The sequence below is a fragment of the Paralichthys olivaceus genome, chromosome 10 (genome assembly GCF_024713975.1).
Source record: "Paralichthys olivaceus isolate ysfri-2021 chromosome 10, ASM2471397v2, whole genome shotgun sequence".
Lineage (NCBI taxonomy): Eukaryota > Metazoa > Chordata > Actinopteri > Pleuronectiformes > Paralichthyidae > Paralichthys > Paralichthys olivaceus.
The window spans coordinates 20,730,432-20,754,665 of record NC_091102.1 but is presented as its reverse complement, the minus strand read 5'-3'; the positions used below and the strand labels follow the sequence as shown (position 1 = coordinate 20,754,665).

The window sequence follows — 24,234 nt, the reverse complement described above, 5'->3', positions numbered from 1 at the left end:
CAAAGAAACCATGAGCTGACTGAAAGTCGTCTGATGAGCACACATACAGTGTCAAGTAGTAAAATGTGACCATATCATCATAAAGTAACAAAGTGTGAGTGCATATCCCTAGATTACAATATTCCTTTAACATGCAAATGGTACCAAGTGTAAAAACTGAAGATGCCAATAAAACTTATCTATGCCTTCTATTGTTACTGAAGTATTTCATTATTAGTTTATTAATCCCAACTTCACTGTGGCTGCTGGGGTAGTGTCATTATCTGGTTGAAATTCAAACATCTTCAGTGACATACACTGTCACATTTGTTAAAAAGAAAATCGGGATCCATGAGGTTAAAAGTTCAGCACAAGCAGGAGTAAGAAATAACAGTTGGCCAGTGCTTTGTTTGAAGAGTGAATAGTTGCCATGAAACATCGAGGTTCATCTGTGACGCCACAAGAAACACGCAGACTGTTCTCAGTGTTTACTGCAGTTTATTGTATACAGTATGTGGGGGGGGGGTCATCGGCTCTGAAGGTGGCGCTGTGGAGGACTGAGCATGTAGACTGTGGCAGTGCTGGTGGTGCTTGATGGATGTGAGTCAAAGAATATAACAAACTATTGAGACAAGACCGTGTGACATGGAGACTTTTAATTCTTCCTAGTCAGACTGAGATCGTCATCACTCACTGACAAAACTCAGCGATTCCCTTAAACCATTTTCCTTCTCACACAAAACGTGCAGCACTTCCTGCCAATGCAACAGAGTGGTGTTTAATCCAACATGTAGTTAAAGTGAATGTGTTTACTTTGTGCCTGGACTTCATGTCTGAGCAGCAGCTCCCACACTGATAACAAAGGCACATCTTGTTGTACAAGAAAACTTTAGGAGGTTATAAAAATATACTGCCCTCTATAACTGGAGTTGTTTTAAACACAAGACCTACAAGCAGCTCCTGCATCTCTTACAGTATAAATGTCTCATCTCTCTCTCTCTGGTCGTCTCATAAATAATGCAGCAAATAAAAAGTCATGTTTGGGATGTGATTTGATTGCTACTACAAAAGATATCTATCAGAAGACGTTCTTAGAAATATAGAACACTATATCACATACATGCGGAAGCTACATTTGTCTTTGTGGCAGAGGACTATGCCATGGAGCTCTCACCACAGCAGCCAGAGACAAAGTGCTCAGTCTTCAACATTTTTAACTTTATTAATACAACACAAAACTCCTAAACGTTAACGAGTCCAGCAGTTTCTGCTGGTGTCTGTCTCAGTCCTTGAGTCTCAGTCCTCTGCTGCTGCCTTTTGAAGCTGAGGACCAATCAGCTAACAGCTCTCACCTGCACTGATTGATCATGTGGTACAGGTGGAGGTGCTCTCTCAGCCACCTCCACAGTTTAACATAATGCAGTGGAACAATATTGTAAATCACAGTAAATTCAGAACAAATAATGCTATGGTCTGATTTGGGAGAGATGAGCCTTTATATTCACGTTCAAGGGATTTTCTTTTAAGCCAGTACAAAAACTGGCTTAAAAGAAAATACTGTAAATAGAGGAAAACTAGGGGAAATAGAGACAATATGTTTGTCTGTGTTAGAATGATTGGCCTCTGCAGAAAGGCAGATGGTACTGATCTGTGTCACATCAACCAACACCCACAGGAAATGTTTTAAAGCACTCAGTGGTCAGATCACCTTCCCTGCCTGTGTCCTCATGGTAATGCAACGCTGCTTCTCGGCTGCAGCAGCAGATAGAGTTCCTGCTCCACAGCTTTTGTAGAAAAGACTCTACTTGCACTGCAGAGCAACACTCTTACAGTTTCTCCCAGTATGCAGGACACACATGGTGTCTGTTAGCTACCTCTTATACTGCCGTCTCCCATGTCTGGCTGTGAGCATGAGTCAGACCTTCTCTTCCTCAGCTGCAGAATAACAGCCTGTGGGAGTTTTTCCGTAAAATGTCACCAATATTTAACAGGTACAGAGTCAAACCACTGCAGATCTATGTTTGCACTCGTCCTAAAATAACAGACGCTCCCATCCTCAGTAGTACAGTCCTCTCAGATAACCATACAGGGATGTGGGGACAGGAAGCAGTTGTTTACAGGAGGCTTAGTGGTGTGTGTGTGTGTGTCTGTGTGTGTGTGTGTGTGTGTGTGTGTGTGTGTGTGTGTGTGTGTGTGTGTGTGTGTGTGTGTGTGTGTGTGTGTGGAGGTGGGAAACAGCTGCTGGCTGACGGGCCATCAGAAAGTCAGATCCTTCTCTCCCAGTGAGGAGAAGCACTGCTCTACGCTCTGGTCAGACACCTCCTCCAGCGTCGACGGGTTCCACTTGGGATTCTGGTCCTTGTCGACGAGCACTGGACACACGCAGGACATCACGACACAGAGAAACAGATGATGAGACCAAGGGTGTTTTCACACCTCAAAGTTCAGTTTGTTATATTGTTTACATTTGATCCAGTTAGTTTAGGTTTCACCTAGTAACAAAAGAATTTTGTATGACATATGTACGTCTTGTCATCATCACCCATGTGGGCGGCATCTACCTATGCTTGACATTGATTGGTTTGTAGACAGGCACACGTCTGGAGTGTAATATTTCCATTTGAATGGGGAAAATGTATGAACAGGTTCATTTTGTTGCTTTCATTACCACAAATATCACTATGATATTACTACCAGCCTCCCCAGCTTCAGGTGCAGTACTCTACACTAGTTTGAATGTGCCAAATGAATGTTGTTGTCATTCAAACATTACGAGAGCAGAGGTGACCACAAGCAACTCCACAAGTAACTCTCCTGGAGAGACCAGACAGGCTTCTGCCTCCTTTTAATGTTGTCTCAACTTCCTGCAATTGGTCTGAAAGGACTTTCAGACTGCAAACGAACCAAACCACCTCTTGTGGACGAAATTTTGTCCCATTGGTCCGGACAGTGGTCTGAAGAACCTTTCACTCCTGTTACTTTGGTTTGCACTAAACTGAACAGTCTGAAGGTCCAGATCAAACAAGGTCAGTGTGAAAGTTCCCTTAACTTGAACTAAGAGGAGCGATAACTTATCTTTGGCCTTTCTTTACCTTTACTGGACCAAACCAAACATCTAGTGATCAATCATCTACATCAATCTCTTTACACTTCTTTGGCAGTAAAACATAGTTTCTGTGTATTATGGTTGTTTCTTTACAACAAGACTATCATGTATTGATTGTTGTTCTTTAGTTCTTTATTGTTTTCTATAGAAAACTTAGTAAGTTGTGTTGCTTCACTCAAATTCACTGAAATTCTTATTCCTCTTTGGTTGTGCACTTACCAGCTCTGACACCCTCATAGAAGTCACTGCCCCTCTGCAAACAACAGACACAAGTCCATTATATGATTATACTTTTATATGTCAAGTCAAATCTTGTGTCAAACAGCAGCCGTGGATGACTTTGATAAGTAACACTGGCATTCTACTTTACAAGATGAATGAAATCCATTCTCCCACTCTCAATGTTTTCTACAAGTAAATGAACTGATTGTATGTTTACAGGCTGACGCTCCGGTTGGAGTAAGTTGTGTTTACCATGCAGGCCTGGCCCAGCCTATACTCCATCACCAACACGTCCTGCAGGCTCAGAGTGGCGCCCTCCTGCAGCTGCTTGTAGGTGATCTTCAGGGAAGTGGGAGACATTTTCGATATAGTCTGGAGGAGGAGACGTGTTTAAGTGACTGAGACTTTGAACAGACAAACTGATGGACTGCTGAATTTGCCTTCACAGAAAAATCATAAGCACAGACATGGTTCTGCATCGTTAATACTGAGGGCAGGACTGTGAGTCTGTGGTGTCGTAGCAGTCGGTTGATAATAAATATTTGATGGCTGAGCTGATCCTATTTGGCTTCAATTCAGATCTTCACGGTTTGAGAGGATCCTGGAAACGGACTATTTGCTGCATTATTAAATCTCAATATTCTTCAAATGTTATAAATGAAATATTAAACAATTATCAGTCATCAGAGGATCCTATTAACAGCTTTGAAATCCCGGAGTGACCTCTGAGTGATCAGACATGAAACAATAAAAAGAGGGGTGGGGTAGGTTCAGGGAGGGGCCTTAGCAGAGCCATGCACTGTTCTCATACGGTTGTTCCCCGGTTGTGCACAGGGTTGATCTCACTGGAACTGATCCTGCTGTGAATGACGTGAAGAGTGAATCGGATGGAGGAGAGCCCTCTGTTGAAAAAGTCAATTCGAGTTTCATTAAGGCACATTTTTGGAATGAGGCCAGAGCGGAAATCTGTCAGGAGGGATTCTGTTCCAGCCAACAACGCACAAGACTAAGACTAACCCCATTAAGTGCTTAGCCCGAGGAAACTACTAATTACGAATATATACTCCTCAACCCCAATTAGTGCCCTGGCTACATCCCAGCATTGTCAGTTGTCAGCTACAGAGAGGTGTGAAGAGGTGCAGCAGTTCTTTATCCAATAGTCTGTATAGAATATAACCCCTAAGTGAGTATAGGACGGCTGGTGACAGAACCTTATTATACATTTACACTATTCTACCTGGAGAAAAAAGAATTGATGTGAGTCATTAAGATGAAGCTGCAGGTCAGGAACATACCTCAGCCTGTTTCTTAGCAAACTCAGACCCATCTGCCTTCAGATTCTGCATTATTCCCTCCACACTGCCGGAGCTGAACAGCCTATAGGGAGACACAGACCAACATGGATTCAGATTTTCAGCAGGTTACCTCACTGTAAAGGTCTATCTGCCAAACTTTCACCAGCTACCTGGGTACAGTGTTTTTGATTAAATCCAGCTTGAAAGCACAATTCAAGTGATCGGCAAAATTATTTGCGGGTGACAAGTGATCAAAAGTTGAAGAAATTCCCTGAAGAGATATCACATTCAAGAGGCCAAAACCAGTCACAGTGTTTGTATCAAATGTAATTCCCTCTAGCTGATCTTAAGATTTTACCTTCAAGAAAAGTATAAACATACTTTGTGAGGCTGTTGTGACCTTGACCTTTGGCTAGCAAACTCTTATCAGGTCATCCTTGAATCCAAGAGAATGTTTGTGACAGATGTAATGAAATTCTCTGTGGGAAATCAATTAATCTTGGGATGAATGGACTTTGGTTTGAACGATTGAGAAGGAGTAACACAGTAGGTTTTGGTCTTGTCGTGGCATATGTTGATATCTGGTTTACATTAACAAACATATATCACCTTGTTTTGAGAGGCCTACCTGTCAATATCAGACATGTGTTTGTACAAAACAAAAGGCTTCTCAGAATCCAGACTACTCTGTGGAGAGAGAGAAAATGATTCTTTTCAGCAGAGACATTGGCTCTTAGGGGAAATGTGTGGCTTATTTCAGTGGTTCTGGTTATTTTCAATTCAACCTCAGTCACAAGGTTATAAAGTGTTAAGACTCTGACCTGGTTCTGGTAGGTGTCTAGCACTCGGGTAATGTCTTCAGGAGAGGGAGACTTCAAGTCCACCAGCTCCTTCTCCAGCTCTGGGATCTAGTGGAGCGAGATTGAAGGCATGAGATGCACAGGTTCACAAAAAACTGATTTCACACTGTGGCTGTCTGTTGATCCAATGAGACTTTAAAATGGATTCTGTTTATCATTTAAAGAAATAACCCCAGGTTTGGTTGGATGCAAGAGCTTTCACTCAAAACACACTTTTAAAAAGTAAAGTTACTCTGCTTTAGTTACTCTATTTCTGTGAAAGAATTTAGCTTGTTTCTATTAATCTGAAGTGAGAAGTTTTAACCTTGTTTTTGGTCAAACTTTGCTGCAAAAACTGTCTAAATAAAGTAGATCCCACCCACTGCTGGTACATCCTGAAATTCAAGGTTACAGTCTTAAAAAAACTCGGCCACCCACAGTTTTGATGTCATGCCAAAAGCCAGAGAAACACAACCTGCCTCTGGACCAGCCTGTCTGTGCGTGTGTGTTGGCACTTCTAAACAAGAGTGACACACCCAGTGACTCAGCACACAGATTTCCAGTGCAGAGCTTCAACTTTAACCTTTCACCTCCCTGCAGCATCACTCACACTCCGACTGGGCAGGAGCTGCTGGCACGTCTAGATAATAAACAGTGAAATGTATTGGATGCAATATTTTGTTTGGGTATGTCAACAATCAATGGGGAGTCGATCGACTAACTTGGGCTTCTTGGTGGCCTGTTAGCTCCAGGATAGATTTGAAAATTCCTATGTTTGTTTCCTGTCTACGTTTTCCTCTGTTTTGTCTCCTGTCCCCAAACACTGCCCCAAGATCAAGAACAAAGTGTAATGAGGACAGGGCCTTCTCCTTCAATGCCCCAGAAGTCTGGAACTCTCTACCTCCCATCATCTGATTCTCCCGCTCAATAGAACTTTTCAAAAGTCTGTTACTGGTGATGGTAGTGATAATAATAATGACAATATTTTTGTCTTGTGTGCTATTGGAATAAAGCTGAAGTTGAGCTTCTTTACCTTCTTAGACTCAACAAAGTGAGTGGCCACTCCAGCTCTGTGCACGTCACGTCCCCTGAGGCGGAAACCCGTCAAAGCCAGAAACAGACCCAATCTGCCCTGGAGCCTCGGTAGAAAATAACCACCTCCCACGTCGGGGAAAAGCCCTGTCAAATAAAACAGAAAGTTTGGCTTTTAAACATATTTCTGTATAGTTTCAATACATACGCATGTTGAAAAGTAATACACCCATTTTTTACTGTTCACCTCAAAAACTAACGACGTGACAGCAACTTAAAGCTGGCAAGGTTTCCTTAATTAGTGTGAGACAAGGAAAAGCAGATTTGAAGGTGGAACACTTCACTTAAACAATTAATCAATCATCAAATTAGTTGCAGATTAAATCGTGATCATTAAACTCGACCATTAACAGAACAAATGATCGCTAACACACCACTAACAGACACACACATGTAGCTTCCGATTATTTAATAATAAAATATTTCATTTTAATCCACAGCCCTAATCTGAACACACATAATCAATAATGTTTCCGTTTGATTCCTGTGGTTCTGACAGGAAATGAGATCCCACGGGTCACAGTAGGTTTTCTGACAGCTTTGATGGCGTGACGCGAGGCGGGAAGGAAGGAGAGAGAGAGAGAGAGAGAGAGAGAGAGAGAGAGAGAGAGAGAGAGAGAGAGAGAGAGAGAGAGAGAGAGGGATTAGATGAGTTGACCTGATTCAAGGCTGAAAATGTAATATCATAAATGTGTCAGATTATGGCAACTGTTCAGAATGCTATAGCAGGGCTGGGTTAAATCTGGTAATCCTGCCACAGAGGGGGTTAATGTTGCTGCGTGTGGGAGGGCATGAGTGTGCTAGTATGTGAGTGAAGGAGACGAGCAAGTGTGTGTGTGTAGTTTAGGGCTGCAGATAACAACTGCTTTCTTTACACCATGTATTGATTAATCTGCAGATTACTTTTGTGATTATAATTTCACTATTTTGATATAAATTTAAAAATGCCTTGCAATGGTCCACATTCCACTTCTATTTGACAATGGAAATTTGGTTGAAGTTTTTGATTTGATTGCTGCAGCTCTAATATGATGGTATGAAGTAAGTAACTATTCTAAACGTTAGAGCTTTTGTAACTGTGATGTTATGTGCTATGCAAGAATCCTACACATCGCAGAGTAATTACACTGAGGGAGTAACTGCAACTTTTAAAGGGGTAATTAAGTCTGGTACTATTCTGTATTTTTCTTTATTAAATAAAACACATTAAACGACCAACAATTCATTAGTCTTTCTCACTGTATATTCCTTCTTCCCCACTCATGTCCGTGGCGCTCGGCTCTAAACCTTTCTCTAAAAACCACCACAGGAGTTTTTATTTTTCAAAAACAGCTCAGTAATTCTCTAAAACATGTGGACTGCAAATGTATCTCAACAAGGAGGAAACTGAGCCACTTGTTGTGAACTGTTTCCAGCTGCCGTTTATTATACACATGTTTTGTCCAGTGAGTATTTACAGCAGCAGGATGGTGTACGTGGGATTAAGTCCAAATAAACTGCACTCTGTGTGTGTGTGTGTGTGTGTGTGTGTGTAAAGGAGCAGTGTGGCTTATTTGTATGTGTTTATCAGTTTTTGGAGAACAATGGAGCTTAATAGTACAGAGGAATAAGGACAGTTTCATCGTTGGTTTTGGTCTTTTAGTTTAAATTGATGACGATAAGAAACATACTTCGATCTGTAATAAAGTTTGAATAATTGTGCCACACATTTGCATCATATGCTCTCCCAGTCGTCTTTGGTCTTGCGTTTGAACGGTGATTGTTAAATGATAAAGTGTTTTCTGGAGTGGTGGGGGAGGGGTGGAAGACCATTAATAAATTATGCCCAGGGCCCTCGTAATGGCAGTGGAGGCGCTGATATTGTGATGAAATCCAGAGAGGAACAAAGGATGACGTCTCTTCCGACCATTGTGATACAGAGAACATGTCAGTAAAGGTACAGCAGTAAAAACTACTATATACACCATTTACCGGCACATTATGTTTGTTTCTGGTTTTAGGTTACGTTTTATTCACCTAAGTGTAGTATTCTCTAATATTTAAGATCATCTGCACAGTCTTTTACTCTTAAATGCTTTTCTGGCCCTGTATGTGTGTTGTAAAGCTACTGGATGACTAGAAACTTCCATCGGGATCAATAAAGGCTCTATCTTCACCTCTCCAAAAAGGTATTATGAGTCAAAGTTAGTGAGAACACTATTGCCAGCTCTATGCTTTTGGTAAAGTTGTAACTAATGATGATAATGTTAGACAGGGACATCCTGAGGACATGCAGCCATTTTTAAAAGACATGTGCTTGATGGTGGTGTGGTGAATAGCACTGTGTCTAAGGAGAAAAGAGATTCCCTTGGTCTGTGTGGGTTTTCTATAGGCGTCTCTAAATTAACCAGAGGTGTGGATGTGAGAGTGAATGGTTGTTTGTCACTGTATGTTGGCCCTGTGATAAATGGGCAACCTGTCCAGAGTGTGCTCCGTCTCTAACCCAATGTCAGCTGGAATTGTCTGCAGCTCCACCAGGACCCTCAGAGGATAAGCAGTGTAGATAATGAATGGACGGACCTGTGCTTGATGTCTCAAAATATTCTCCAGGATAAGTAAAAACATTTTTTATTTGATTAGAAGTGTCCCCTCCCCTATGAGCCGTGCCCCTCATCATGGTTAACTCTACACTTGGCCAACGGAACATGCTGTCAGGTGCTGGCACATGAAGTCTGCAGCTGCTTCTTTATCACTGATTTGCTTTTCTGCTAGTGTGTTACACGCATTCACTATACCCATGACTATGCTGGAACCCCACCAAACTAATACAGCAAGTTGAGAACCCTCACTGGCTTCCCACCAGCCAACGACCCCAGAATAGAGGAGAACATGCACTTGAATTCCTCACACCCCTGATAATGAGGACACTGTACAATGGGAAAAGCTATTCCATTAAACCCTTTCTTTTCCTGATTATGTAAATGTGAAGGATGTTGATGCATCTTCGTGTAATTGGGACACAGCTGCATACTTCAAACTTCCTCTGCAATCAGGCCTGTGACATAATGATGTATCCACCATGTTAGTACAGCCCTGTTACATTAACTCTTCTAATGTCGTTTGATCTGTGAAGCGCTTTGTGACGTCTCCTCTTTAAAGGTGCAATATAAGTACATAAAAATACAACCTAGTAAGTAATAGCTGTAGATTTTCAGACTTCTAACTTCTAACTCCCTCTTCAGTTTAGTTGCACCGTATCATTTAATCATAGCGCCACCTTATGTCCACCTGGAGACAGGTCTAATAACCAGATTAAGTTCCTGAGAGCTACATCCATGTAGTGGACAATGGCTTTAAAACCCCCTAAAAAAAGAAACAATGACCATCAACCACAAACTCTACAGGTCTTTATAGTACAGTCCTGAGAAGCAAAGGCCTGATGAGTCAAAATAATCTTTGTATTTGTGTATTCCGCTGCACCGGAATTTGTTTAACTCCATTTAAACCATTTTCCAGAAAGTTCCAGCACTTGAAATCCCTCCTGCATAATATTGACCTACTTCAGTGGAAAAAGACAAATTCCACAGAGTGACTGTAGTCAAGAGTAAACTCAGCACATAGGAGAGGCTCTTGAAAAGATTCCACTCCAGGATCAAGGCTAAAATAAGCATAGAGGGTCTTGAAGCAGCTGCGATCTTTGTTCCCGACAGCAAATGGTGCAACGTGAAGCGCAGGTTTGTGATTGCAGAGAGAAGGTGCTGATAATGGCTGGTGCAGAGGCCTGGGAGTCAAGTAACAACAATAGTGACAATGTGTTATGACCACAGCAGCTCAGAGGAGGATTAGACAAGATTCCCAGCCTCCTGCCAAAGACACTGGAGAGTTTGACAGAGACGAGGAGAGTCTCGTCTCAGCATTTATAGTAACATGAGAGAAACTGGATTTGCTTTTGTTTGACTTCTTCACCAGCAATGGAGCAACCCACTCCTAATACACACATACTGTCCACCAATCTCCTCATGTAATCAGTCCCCAGCCCATGCAATTGAATTATCATCCCATTTCCTCCTAATTTTCATTGTGACCTTGCCTTTGAGAAAATCCCACATATCTATCAGACCACATCAATGAGCACGTCAGCCTTTTGCTTTCTACTACAGTCATTTCCTGTCCGCTGACGACATCATCATCATCCTCAGATACCACAGCACAGCACTACACATCAGCAGAAAGCTTATTGTGGAGTCTGTGAGTGGGCACGGGTTAGACACTCACTGTATTACCTTATCAACTGAATTATAATAACATCTGTCGGTTGTGAGGGTTTAAAGTGACCATTGAAAACATGTTTAGGAGCCCCTCACAATCTATTCATCACCTGCATGAGGTCAATACACTGACTGGGGTCATACTGAGGAAACTCGCTGCCTGGTCACAGGCTCACCCTCACAACAAACCATTCTTCTCCTAATATCTTGTATAAACACATTCATATGTAGTAAAAGACCAGTGATGAGCCATCTGGACTTAAGTGACCACAGACGAGTTTATGTCATAATGTCGGCTGCAATTTGTTAGTTGTTAGAGATTTGTTACTAATCTCCTCAGCGCCTCAGGAGTCGGCCATCTGTCTACAGGAGTCAATTAGCTAAAGAGCAATCTAGCTCTAGCTTAGTATCCTGCCAGTGGCAGCTTACACTCAAGGAACCAAATTGGACAGCAAAACACCATCATAAGTTTATGCATTATGCTTATTTTTTCTAAATGGTCTTATTATGCAAAGTTCCTACATTTGAAGATCTGTGTAATTCTTCATGTTTTTAATCTAAATGATGCTTGAAACCTCTAATAATTATTCTTTTCTTTTCATAATTCATGCAATAAAACATTTTGTAAAACAATATCAGCATGAATATGCTGCGGCTCCAGGGTTAACAAATCTGCTGGGTTCATCTCAACTCTGACTTTGTCGCACATGCCATCATGAGCCATCAGTCACTGACATCTACAGCATGAACTACCATGTGATATGGTGCAGGTTTTATCACAGGAGGTGATCCCTATTAATCGAGAGCAAACCTTTGCTTGCTGACAAACTAAACTAAGATGGAAAACATGCTAAGCATCAGTGTTTATCATTGTCATTGTGAGCATTAAACAGTTCAGTTAAACTGTTACCGTACACGTACAACTGACAAAGTGTTGTCAGTTTGTTTAATTTCTCAGAGGGTTTATCTACTCTCCAGTTTCTCTTACCGCATCGTATCCTCTCTGCTATTCAAAGTGCAAGGGAAGAGAAAGAATTAAGGAAACATGTATTTTGGGAATTAAGAAATCCTGCCCTCAATAATGAGAAAGAATGGCTGCACAGCTGGATCAGCTGTCAGCAGGCTTGAGACTGTTCTATGGTGAACAGATAATACGATGCTCTTTATGATGAGGGTATAACATAACCACTGCTAATTCTGATACATTGTATTGATGTTCACTGACACCACACTTGTTAGTTGACTTTTTTGACATTAACTTTACAAGCAGTTAATCTCTCACATCTATGATTGTCAGGATGGAAGTTTTTCATCCTATCCTGTCACGTACTCACAACTCAGCTACCTGACTTGTGTCTATGAATACATATGAACTGGATCCAGCTGGCTGGGCCAACACATGTCCCCCTCACCCTCTCACATGAAGGAAGACAGCAGCCGGTGCAGCTGGACAATCTTACCAATGGCAGTCTCCGGCATGGCAAACAGTGTCTTCTCAGTGGCCACTCGAAAACGTCCGTGAACCGACAGACCTACGCCCTGCAGGTGGAGGAGAACAAGTGTTAGAAACTAAGTCAGTGCAAGGATGAACAGAATAGGAAACAAGCTGTGCAGACAGAGGACACAGAGAGGGCAGGCAGGGCAAAGAGACATCATTAATAACTGTCTCTGCCTCAGAGAAAGACTGGGCTCAAGTTTGAGATGGAAAAATGCTGAAAATGAAAAACAAGTAAACCAGGCCAACCCTGCCAAAGCGTGTTTGTGTGTGTGTGTATGAGAGAGGGTCCCAACAGTGAGAGAGCTGAGGACTAATGAGCAGCACTGTCCAGAAGACATTTCTAGCACAGTAAGAACGGTGTGTATGTGTGTCAGATTATATTACCTGGTTACCATGGAAACAAAATCCCCTTGCATACATCCTGGACTTGTATCACACAATGTAGATACACAGACAAGTGCATTGTATGGCCTGACAGGTAGTGAGCATGTGGTTATAATGAACAATCAATTAGCAGAGTCATTTAAAGGAACGCTGCAGTCACTCCACTCACTCATGAATCCAGATCTCTCTCTCTCTCACACACACCCACCCAGTCACACGCACACAGCCGCGCGCACACACACACACGCTGCTTTGCACCATTAAACATCAAGCTGGGTAACCCAAATGTCCTTATAACTGGGTCTGTATCTGTACTGAGTAAGGTCATTTAGTGGTTAGTTAGAGGAGAATCCAATATGTCATCCACTGGTGATGATTAATGACAGTGGAAGGTCCGCATGTAAAACCAGAGAGCTTCACATTCACATGAAGTGCTTGATGCTGGGGTTTGATTTCTTTTAATGAAGTCTTATTTCAAGTTTATTGATTCACGGTGCCAGCCTCAAGTCTCAAGTCATCGTAAATCTACCTGTAGCTCAATAGTACATGAGCCAAGATGATTTCATGAAAATAGTTCGTTTTTTTTTTTACAATATTATTTAATTGAATTCTGTGTAAAATAAAAAAAATACACATCCTATTTGTGAATGTATGTATTTGTGTTTGTATTTGTAGGCCTATACATATTCAGTGTAGTGCATACAGCCTACAGTACAGTGTATAAACAGTTTAAGCATCAGTTTCTCTTTCCCTGGTCCCACCACAGGTTTGTTAAAATGGGAGAATGCCACACACATTGATATCTCTGGTGAAGATCAAATTTAAAATAAAATATTAAATCTTCCTAACACAAAGAAAAGTGAGTAACCTTCTCGGCCATTTGAGATATCATATCAACTAATTCAACACTCTCACTGAAAATGTCGGAAAATTAGGAAAATATTATTAAATAATGGTTTTGACATTCGTGTAAAGACTTATATTTACTTTTGTGCCATTATCTAGATGAGAAGATTGATACCACTCTATTTTCTCACAAGTAAACATAAGACCACAGCCAGCAGACAATTTGCTTAGATTAGCATAAAGAGAGGAAAAGGGGAAAGGTTAGCCTGGCTCCGTCCAAAGGTTTAAAAAAAGAGAGTGGATAAAACTATTCATAAACTTATTCCAACCAGTCAAGTAGCCGTTTTACACCCATGTCTACCCAGAATCATAATACATGGATGTCATACTTGAGTCTATGTGAATAATTTGTGCCACATCTAATGAAACTCCCTCCAGAGTTCTTGATAAATTACATTCACAAACAGTGAACTTCACCTTTGACCTGCAAAATCAAATCAGTTCACCGTTGAGTCTAAATGAACCTCTTATTATATTTGAACAAATTCACTCTTGGTGTTGCTGAGATATCGTATTGACAAAGGCGTACAGAAAAAAACAAAGGGGGCTGGCAGGAAGAGTTCCAGAAAATGTCCAGGACACTATACCGCCCCTTTGGGAAATTACAAGAAAATGTCTGGACTTCAGTGCATGTCTGAGAGCAGCTTTAGAGCTGAGGGGTCACATTTTCACACTGAGGAAGAGAGATAAAAACTGTGGGACCAACTGCCACCATGGGAACACACAATGAGTGCGTCTTTAACAGCTTATAGATGTGGAGCAAACAGTGAAAGCTAAAAGCCACAGCACCTGCTGGTGTTATCACTGACCCATAGGTACTGATTAACAACCTTATCATTATTCATTCTGTGCAACAAGGCAGGACAACTCAATCAACTTATGAGCCTGAAGAGGAGGAAATGAATAATAAAACTGTATTAATGTATGAATACCCCTCACCTCCCCCTCCCCCTCCAAACATGACAGAGAACCTGTAGAAGCCTTTAGTGTCATAAAAACATAAAGCATATGTAAATATAAAGTATTTAAATACAAAGGAACCTTTCTAGGGTATAGAAAACAACAATTAATACAATTTTGATGAAACACTAGTGAAAACATCTCTAGGGTTATTTTATATCCACTTTGTGCCAATAGATTCTTTTTCTCCTAAATCTGACCACTGAACCTTTAAAAGACAACAACAACAATCAATGATGTTAAATCATTGCAGGAGTTTGCTCAGTAATGAGGCTGCAACAAACTATGGTAAATGCTGTATATTTATATAGAGCTTTTCTGGTCTTGATGACACTCAGAGCACTTTACAGTACAGTGTTTTGCCATTCACACACACACATTCAAACAGTGCATCTACAGGCAGTACTTTATCACACATTCATCACACTCTACCGGCACAGACATCGTAGGTCGTATGGGGTTCAGAATATTGCCCAAGGACACTTCGGCATGCTGAATGGGGGAGACTTGGATCGGAGTGGACAACCCGCTCTATCTCCTGAGCCATAGCCACTTTAATCACTAGAACAATCACTTCTATTGAAAGTTCAAAATCCCAGATATATTCACTTTACAATGATATAATCCTCATATCTGGAAGCTGATAGCCACCTTTGCATGATCATCACAAATAACTGATCAATACTAAAGTAGTAGTATAGTCAAGTATAGTTGTTGATTCATTTTCTTTTGATGACACATCAATTCATTGACTATTGAACTTAACATCTCCCTGACACTTGGCCTGTGGGATAACAGTAGTTTATCTGAAGTGTACTGTCAGAGCAGGAAATGTCCCGAATGGTTTGAATTCACTTTAAGTCAACAGAAGAAATACAGGAAAAAGGAGATCCACAAAACTGTCGTACAGTATAGACAAACACAAAGAAAGCTACCTGCTGATGGTTGAATCACTGCCATCAACAATCAGTGAATGTGTGATTACAGACAACTGTCGTCAACTTGATTTTACAGGAGTGAATGGACGCGTGGAGAGTCAGAGAGCAGCACTGCAGGCTCTGTCCTGAGGCTGTGTGACAAACCAACACAGAGGATCAAAAATATCTGTCCACTGGAGACTAAACAGGCTTTTAAAAGAGTCACACAAAGGACACAGATTGTGACTTGTGTTAGCTTAGGACATGAAATACTCCACCACTGCCCTTTGTCAACACGTTGGCAGTTTGGTGTCAGGACAATGACTGGGTTCATTTTCTCTCTGAAGATGTTGGGTAGGAACAGAAGCAGGACTTAAAAATGTAGTTATTTTCAATCCAAAAAAACTGGAGGATGAAATAGAGTGGTGTAAACAATGTGGATTTCATTAGTTAAGTGGAACTGTGAACTCCAGAATACACAATATTGAATAAACAGTAAGAACGACTGCTCATTAAATCACAATGTGGTATTGCTGCTCACTGTGTGTGTGCAATGCATAATATATTATATATTGGTATAGGTTGTTACACTGGTATTTATAAGATTATATTGCGATAATTATATCTTATACCTACCTATCAATATATATATATCTATGTATTGTTTTATTACCGGCCCTCATAGAAACAACACAACCTGAAAACAAAATAAAGAGTAAAAGCTGATTTTTTGAAAGGCGGGACCATTTCATCTCACATTAGCCGAGTTTCACCATAAAAGTAGTGGAACATTGCTACATGCTGGTGTGGTACCGCCACGCACCTTATAAGAGCATGTCTGCAGATCCTGCTGTAAACAACTGAAATGTGAAAAAGTGCACAGAGGAGCATATTAATAGCTCATGCTTACAAACAGAAAAGACTACAAAATTTATACCCCGGAGTTCACACTGATGAAGGAGTGGTTCGTACAGTGCAACGATGAATAGAAGGATACTTGGCTTGTACAAATATTGATAAAACAGGTGGGGTGGAATCCATTAAAAGGATGTACAATAGAGCTGAGTGCATCTCTCCAGTGCACCACGTCTGCTCTCCAGGTAAAGCTGAGGTTTTACAGAGTCAGAAATTTACCTCTGACACTTGTATGAGGATATGAGCCTTTCAGTGGGTGTGAAGACACACAAGTGACGGATAACAGCTACGAGCGCTCAGGGAGAAAGTGACATCTCTTCTGAAAATGCACAACATGTATGTTGCGTTACTTTCTACATCACAAGAAGCACTGGGCTAGCTCTGAAAATGAGAAACCTCTTGCAGGGATCCAAAAATGGTCTGGGTCTTTTTGACTCTCTCTGATCAGGTGACGTGGACATGAACATAAAATACTTCTGTTCGACAGGAGGGAGAGATTACCGTCGCCAGACAAAGGTCCATCAGCTGCCTCTGTTCTTAACTGTCCTACAAGCAGTAAATGTTTGAAATCTAAAGAGCAATCTGAAACATGCTGACACGAACAGTGTCTGCTCAATCTCAAGGCACGGCAGACAAGGATTAACGAATCACAGACCTTAATTCTAGGGATTTTAAACTTGGGCAGCAATAAAATAATGTGCGTGAGATGAGATTTCTGTGATGTAAGAGGTGTGTGTGTGTGTGTGTGAGTGTGAGTGTGTGTGTATGTGTGTGTGTGTGTCTTTGACCTGCTAACGACATGTCTTTATTCCCTGTTGGTTTGATATCATCAAGACGAGTTCTCGTTCTACGTGGGAGTTCTGCCCTGAGTTAACTGCAGATCTGGCAACAGAGACTCTGGTGCCTCTCTGACTTTTCCTTATATAGAGCTCTCCTGTTTTCCACCATGACACACATTCAGCAGCAATCAGCCTGAGGATGGTCTGTGTCAACATTAGTGTCACTGAGTCGACATGATGACAAATATTGGAGGTTGACGTCACATCTCTGTGTTTTTCCCAGAGCGATGAATCCAAATAAAAAAGAAATGAAAAAGAAGAAATGTGATAAACTGTGGAAATAACTGGACAAACACCACCGGTTAAAATAAAAGAAGCAACTTACATACACATTAGAAACAAGTACTCTGCTGTCCCTGTTTTTTTTTTTTTCCAGTTTCACCCTGAAAATTGATCTGACATTTTTATTATTAGCTTCTGTCTCACCTAGAAGGAAAATGGTTAAGCAGGGACGTCATTGTCATCATGACTCGGGGAAAAAAGCAAAGAGGATGACTTTTCTGTTCAGTTTCTAAGATGCATCCCAGGATTAAATATCTACTACACTGAAAAAAATAACAAAAAAATGCAGCATTTATTTTCACTTATTTCCATCGGCCTGTATGTCCCATTCACGTGAACGCGATGTCTCAAGAAAGCCGAGAGGGAATTTCCTCACATTTGGAACAAGTATTCACTTGGACACAAGAAGGGCCCTTAATAGATTTTTGTGGTCAAAGGTTAAAGGTCAAGATCACAGTGACCTCAAACCGCACATGTTTTGCTTTGGAAAGGTGATATTTGTGGAACGCCATCAAGGAATCATTTTACATTTGGCACAAACATTCACTTAGACTCAAGGATTAAATCACGGTGGAATCACAAAGTACATTTATGTTTTCCTGAACATGATCTCTTAATATCAGCCTGAGTGAGTTTCTTTAGAATTGGAACAAACTTTCACTTGGACTCAAAGATGAACTGATTAGATTTTGCTACCTGGGGGGTCAAAGGTCAAGGTCACAGTGCCCTCATGTTACTGTGAATGTGACATACCAGGGCTGTAGGGAATTTCATTACATCTGGCACAATTCACCTGGACTCACCGATAAATCGATTAGAAGTCAGTGGTTAAAAAAAAAAAATGTTTGGCCTCTTCAATGTGATAAATCAAGACTGCTTTAGGGAATGTCTTCACTTTAGTTGGTGGAAGCATACATTTAATCTTGCATTTAATTCAGCCTGAGTCTGTTAATATCTATCATTATTTTTTTTCTTGTGTAGATTTGAATCCTACTTTCATTTGTATCCATACTTGTATTCTTTTTCCTTTCCCATGAACACAGAGCCCTTCGACTTAACTGGGATTTTTCAAAATAAATCTGATTTGACTTGATGTGAAAGGGGACGCTCACAGTGACAAACCCACAGAGCGTTATGACTGGACTCAGCTCTACAGAGTCTTACGGTCCTTTTTCCTTCATTGTTTTTGTTTCCATTTCCACAAGCAGGCAGTTAAAAAACAGTGACAAACTCACCGTACATAACGTGTCCAGCAGCAAACAGCAAAGTTAGCCAGTAGCTGAGCAACATAGTGCAGCTAATTAGTCAGATATTTCCCCCAAGAACTGATGAAGGACAAAAATAAAAGAGGGAATAATTCCTGGTTTCTAGAAACACACACACTCTGTCCTGAAGTCAAAAAAAGACAAAACCATACACAACTACTGTCATTTTATAAGCTGTCGTCTTCAGCCCATCTTGTGACATACTAGTCCTATTTCTCTCTACTTAAAAGAAAACAGTCAGACAAACAGTGCAAAGACCTGACAGCACGTCCAAAATAACACCAAACAAGTGGAAAGTATAAAGAGTCGAAGAAAAAGACTAGAACTCAAGATCAACAAATCAAAACAAAAATACAGAAACCTAGCATTTCAAGTTTGACAGTTGTCATCATCATCAGTTACATCACCGGGTTATTTAGTATTTTTTTTAATAATCTGCGTCAACTTTAACGATAATTAAGAAAATGCTGATCAACATTGATCTGAACATCCTCCCTAAAACGACTCCTGAAGAGATTTCAAGAGCAGACAGATTGTAAACTTATAAGTTTATGATGAACTGTACTGGTCAGTATTCAAAGAATGAGAGCAACTGTTGTGCAAAATGTCTTGTTAGGTCCTAAAACATCTCTTTGCCACAGGGACGCTGACACACACACACACACACACACACACACAAGAATGCACAACCACAAAATAAATATCACATACAATGAGTAATGACCCGGTACACACTGGTGGCTGTGTGCGGCCTTGATGACACATCATGGGTAAAATCAAAGTCAAGGTCACAACAGAGGAGATGGAGGGGGAAAAAAACCCAACAGACTCATCCAAACGACAGACTTCTTGTCGGAGCTGGTGAGTTCAACAATGAAATAAATGACAGAGTCACGTCTGATAAATGAGCCATTGAGCAGCTCTGTCTGAATTACGAATCATCCCACTCACTATGGGTGAGGTACTACTTCATAGTCCAACCATATCTGACACCTGGAGGGAAAAAGCAGTGGCAGCAACAGTGCTTTGTCACTTCTCCTTCTGTCCAATCAGAGGCAACCTTGCAACATGCAGCAGGTGACAGTGGAAAACAGCTCTGTACTGACACCTATTGGCAAAAGGTTATATCACACCTCATCCAAAGAGAAATGCAGACAAGCCTAGGAAACCAAAAAATACAAATCTATGATATGACATTTTTAAATTCTAATAAGAAACTGTCCGAGGTTAACCTTCCATGCAATATAAATATATTTAAAAAACAAATGCACTTACCCCTCCCATTGTTATTCCATCAATAAGGGCGATGTATGGCTTTCTGCATGATCCTGGAGAGATGAGATAAAATGTTAAAAAACAAAAATGAAAACTGATAGTCTGGAGGTGAATGAATATCAGTGGAGAACAAATAAGAATTTCAAGACAGGTGCAATGGTCAATGAATTCATTAAGCACACCTATAGCATCGTTGAGAATGTATTCCTCACGGAAAAAGTCCTGTGCAAGAGAGTCACCGACCTTCCCCGCTTCTGTGACCGCTGACAGAAACAAATCCAGATAATAAAATGATAATGATATTATTAGTCATGATGCACATCAAATATTCCCACTGACTGAACCTGTAATGCTGCTTCTTACCTCTGATGTCTCCACCAGCACAGAAAGCTTTCCCACCTGCTCCTTTGACAATGACAATGTCAGTACCATTGTCATTTTCCCACATCTAGAATTACAGACACACAAACAAAGCAGCTACATTCAGACCTCATAATCAGAACGTGTTCCTTTTGTATGTTCCTGAGCTAAAGCAAGGTTACGTACCATATAGTTCTGTAGTTACGACATTCAAAACTAAAGTTTAACAACTATTTTATCAATATTAACACAAATGTAATACTAAATTGTTTTTAATTGTTCTAAAGGTTGTGGTCTTATAACTAAACAAACCAGTGGATTGGTGGATATATTTTTGACAAGATAATGCCCACTTACATGAGTTGTAAACGAAATCATATGGCTGTTCTTTATGCTCATTTTAAATTTCTTTCTTTTATTCCTGAATTTATAAAAAAACCTAAAATTATGGGTTGAACATGGCTCATAACTAGTGTTTTAATCCTCATACCTTGCAGGGCTAATGTTCATTAAGAGTCAACCTTTTGGGATGTCTGTAAATCATGAATTTTAGATATATTTGAAAAGGTTAACACCCTCTAATCAAAAGGTGTGCCAGTGGTTCATATGGCTCTGGATGGCCATAGTGTTGGCCAGTGGGAAACTTCCAAGGCGAGAAGCCCTTACTTCATATGCATTCCTGTCATAAAAGTGGTATGTTGTATGTGTGTTTACTGTGTGTGTGTGTGTGTGTGTGTGTGTGTGTGTGTGTGTGTGTGTGTGTGTGTGTGTACTGCTTTTTGAGGCATCTTCTGGTGAGCGAGAAGCACTTCAAAAACTTAAGGTTACACTTTGACAGCAATTGTGTCATTTCAGCAATTGATGGCAATTGTTATTTTGATGGGAGGGATGACTGATTTATTAAAACAAAATGTTTCTGTCTGTTTTCTAGTATCCAACTAAATCAAAGTTAAAGTGGTTAAACACTACTTTACAGCTAAACTGTAAACTGTTATAACCCTAACCCAAGTGCAGCAGTTTGGGGTCAAACTGTGTAAAAGGGTTTATGGTCATTTTGTCCAATAACAGTCTCAGTGACACCTTGACTGTGTCAAAAGAAGTGAGATAATAGAAGCCGTTTGCAATCACTAGCACACTGCTGTAACCAATGACCTGACACAAGTCACTCCTTGACATTTGGCCTCGTTGAAGTTTACATCCACCAGGTTTTCCATATACCTTGAGCTGAGGGTAGATCTGTCGGATCATGGTCAGGTTCAGGGCATTCAGGACTTTGGGTCTGTTCAAGGTGATCACACCAGCTCTGCCCACTTTCTCCAGCAACACTTCTGCCTCCACATGACTGGACATCTGATGGAAAACAGACACAACCTCTGTTTAGATATTTACTGTAAGAAAAGTCTTTAAGAGGTAGTTTTACAGAACATCACAGGGATCAACCCCACTTCATCCACACACCCACACACACACACACACTGGTGTGCTACTTTTGCATTAGTCTACAATGTAAATGAGCATGAGCTAACTTGTTTGTGATTGGCTAATGAGCTTTGATGGAAATATTACCATAAATAAAAAAATTTACAAGGCTCATACAAACTGGCTACTTATATACATTATTAAATATAAAATACTTTTTATACTGTGGCTTGGCTGAATACTTCAATTACAAAGAGATGTGCATCCAAATTGCCCATTTGCCAATTTAATCAACATTTTAAATTCAATATTCAATCAATAACTAATGTCAATCTATTACTTTAAAACTTGCTTTAGTCAAGAGTTGAAAGTAAACCATGTGTAGGGAGCCAATTTTGGTTTAGGTCAGTCAGCTTTGAGGGAACTGAGTCTTGGTATGAGACCGTTTTTTAAAATAACTGCTCACAGCAGAAGTTTGTCCCAAACAGAGATTCAGAGTGTAGGAACAATCTGCAGGTCAGACATACAGTTTGTATAACTGGAGCAGAGGGAGGACATTAATGTAGCTCTGAGTGTATCATTGATTTCTAGCTCAATAGTTCCTTTTGTGGGTTGCACATCAGTAGATTCCACATTTAACATCTTAATAACTTGAGTTTCTTTTGTTTACTTCTAAAGTCCTGCCTGAAGGAGTTTCAGAGGATATTCAGATGTCGTTGCAGGATTCTGTTCACACAATAGGAAAATATAACACAATGCAAACCCCACAAATTGGATCAAGTCAAATCTCAACTTTAATCCAGTGTACGTAATTTCAACAGAATTTAGTATCAAAACTAATTTCTGATTCTGATACTAGACAGAACAATTGAAATACACGAGCACATTAATAACTTACCATGTGTCCCTGGATTCGCTGCAGTCTACAGAGTGATCTCAGTCTGCAGGAGACAGTCAGGTAAGAGAGGGGACAAACATTAAAGACTGAAAGGCTGCACACACGTCTGCTTTGACTCTGCAGGATCAGAATCAATACATCAGTTAAAATCCACATCATCACACACACAGGATCCTTCTAAGTTCTATCACACACACACACACACACACACACACACACACAGTCAGCATCCTACACACACCTCAGACTGTATTTCAAACCGACCCTCTGTCTACCAGAGGAACATGCAGAGAGTGAGTTAGAGCAGCAACAGTGGGACGTGGACAGAGGATAGGAGGACAAAGGGAGGAGGACATACGACAGGTGGACAGAGGGAGGAGGACAGGTAGAAAGAGGATAGAAGGAGGACAGGGGGAGGACATAGGATAGAAGGAGGAGGACAGAGGACAGATGGAGGAGGACAAAGGTCAGAGGACAGGAGGAGGGGGACAGAGGACAGGTGGACAAAGGGAGGGGGACTGTCTGTGTCATTATCTCAAAACTTCACTCAGGAATGAAGTCACTATTACTGCTCTATTAACCCAGCAGTGTTACTAGTGTAGTGTTACTACTGGGTTAATAGAGCAGTAATAATTAAGACTACGCTCCTCTGCAAACATAATTTACTTCTTATCATAAATTCTGATGTAATCCTGCAGCAATAGCCTCTTTTTCTTTCTTCGTGTAAATGAAAGTAAAGCATCATTCTACATAGACAGACTCACTGAAAGCTGAAATAGCAAAGATCAGAGCACAGGAAGGAAAAGTTGCATCAGCGTGGATCAGATGTGAAGATGACTTTCCTCCATAACACTTTAAAGAAAGCTCAGACCAGTGTCCCGCTGTGGATCAGAGCTCTGCAGAGACACGTCAGTTCGCTCCTACCTGTAAGATGTTAAAACCGTCAGAGACATTCTGGTCTGTCTCTCGTCTCGTGTCCACAGAAGCTGCTCAATAGGACACAACTCGTTCACTGCCCTCTCCACTCAAGCCTTTACTTCCTGGTAGAGGAGACAAGCTACCTCTGATTGGTCAGTGAGGATGACGCCCCAGGAGGGCTGAGCCAGCACTGTGTTTGTGCGACACTGCCCTCTACTGTCGGGGAGAAGTACTGTGTCTGGTGGTTTTACAATGTGGAACCAGAGAATTAATAATATTTATTTATAATTTCCTTCTTTTCCAAATTCAGAAGAAAAAAAAAAGTTAGTTTTCCTACATATATAATTTGTTAACACGTAGCATTAGGTAATCAAAAGTGAAAGAACACAGGCTATTATTGCATTATATATGTCTGGTTATTAGTTATAAAAGTGTATTTGAGCATTGCTAAAAGTGCTGTATAAATTAATTATTATTATTATTAGCAGTAGTAGTTGTTGTTGTAGTAGTTGTAGCAACAGTGGTGGTTGAGCAGTAATATCAGAGAGTATGTCTTGTGTCGAAAGTATTAACAATGAAAATTTACTTTGTCCACAAATACTGCACAGTTTTTTATTA

General features: G+C 40.6%; 1 protein-coding gene across 1 annotated transcript; it reads right to left on the bottom strand.

Annotated features, from left to right (window-relative positions):
- Positions 1-460: 460 nt before the first annotated feature.
- Positions 461-23,767, bottom strand: hibch (3-hydroxyisobutyryl-CoA hydrolase). The gene is made up of 14 exons (XM_069532880.1): positions 23,623-23,767; positions 22,699-22,741; positions 21,600-21,731; positions 20,385-20,469; positions 20,204-20,284; positions 20,022-20,074; positions 12,241-12,319; positions 6,475-6,620; positions 5,424-5,510; positions 5,231-5,289; positions 4,603-4,684; positions 3,560-3,679; positions 3,305-3,338; positions 461-2,351 (listed from the first exon to the last, which is right to left on the bottom strand). Exons 1-14 carry the CDS (start codon positions 23,649-23,651, stop codon positions 2,236-2,238), a joined length of 1,146 nt encoding a protein of 381 aa, XP_069388981.1. The 5' UTR covers positions 23,652-23,767; the 3' UTR covers positions 461-2,235.
- Positions 23,768-24,234: the final 467 nt, after the last annotated feature.

What these genes read in the sequence shown, in the direction of transcription:
- hibch (XM_069532880.1), bottom strand. Translation starts at nt 23,651, where the DNA reads ATGTCTCTGACGGTTTTAACATCTTACAG. An exon ending in CATGCCGGAGACTGCCATTG is followed by an intron (nt 6,621 to 12,240) that starts GTAAGATTGTCC and finishes TTTATTTGACAG; the next exon opens with GGCTTTTCCCCGACGTGGGA. An exon ending in CACATGTCTGATATTGACAG is followed by an intron (nt 4,685 to 5,230) that starts GTAGGCCTCTCA and finishes GTCTCCCTATAG; the next exon opens with GCTGTTCAGCTCCGGCAGTG.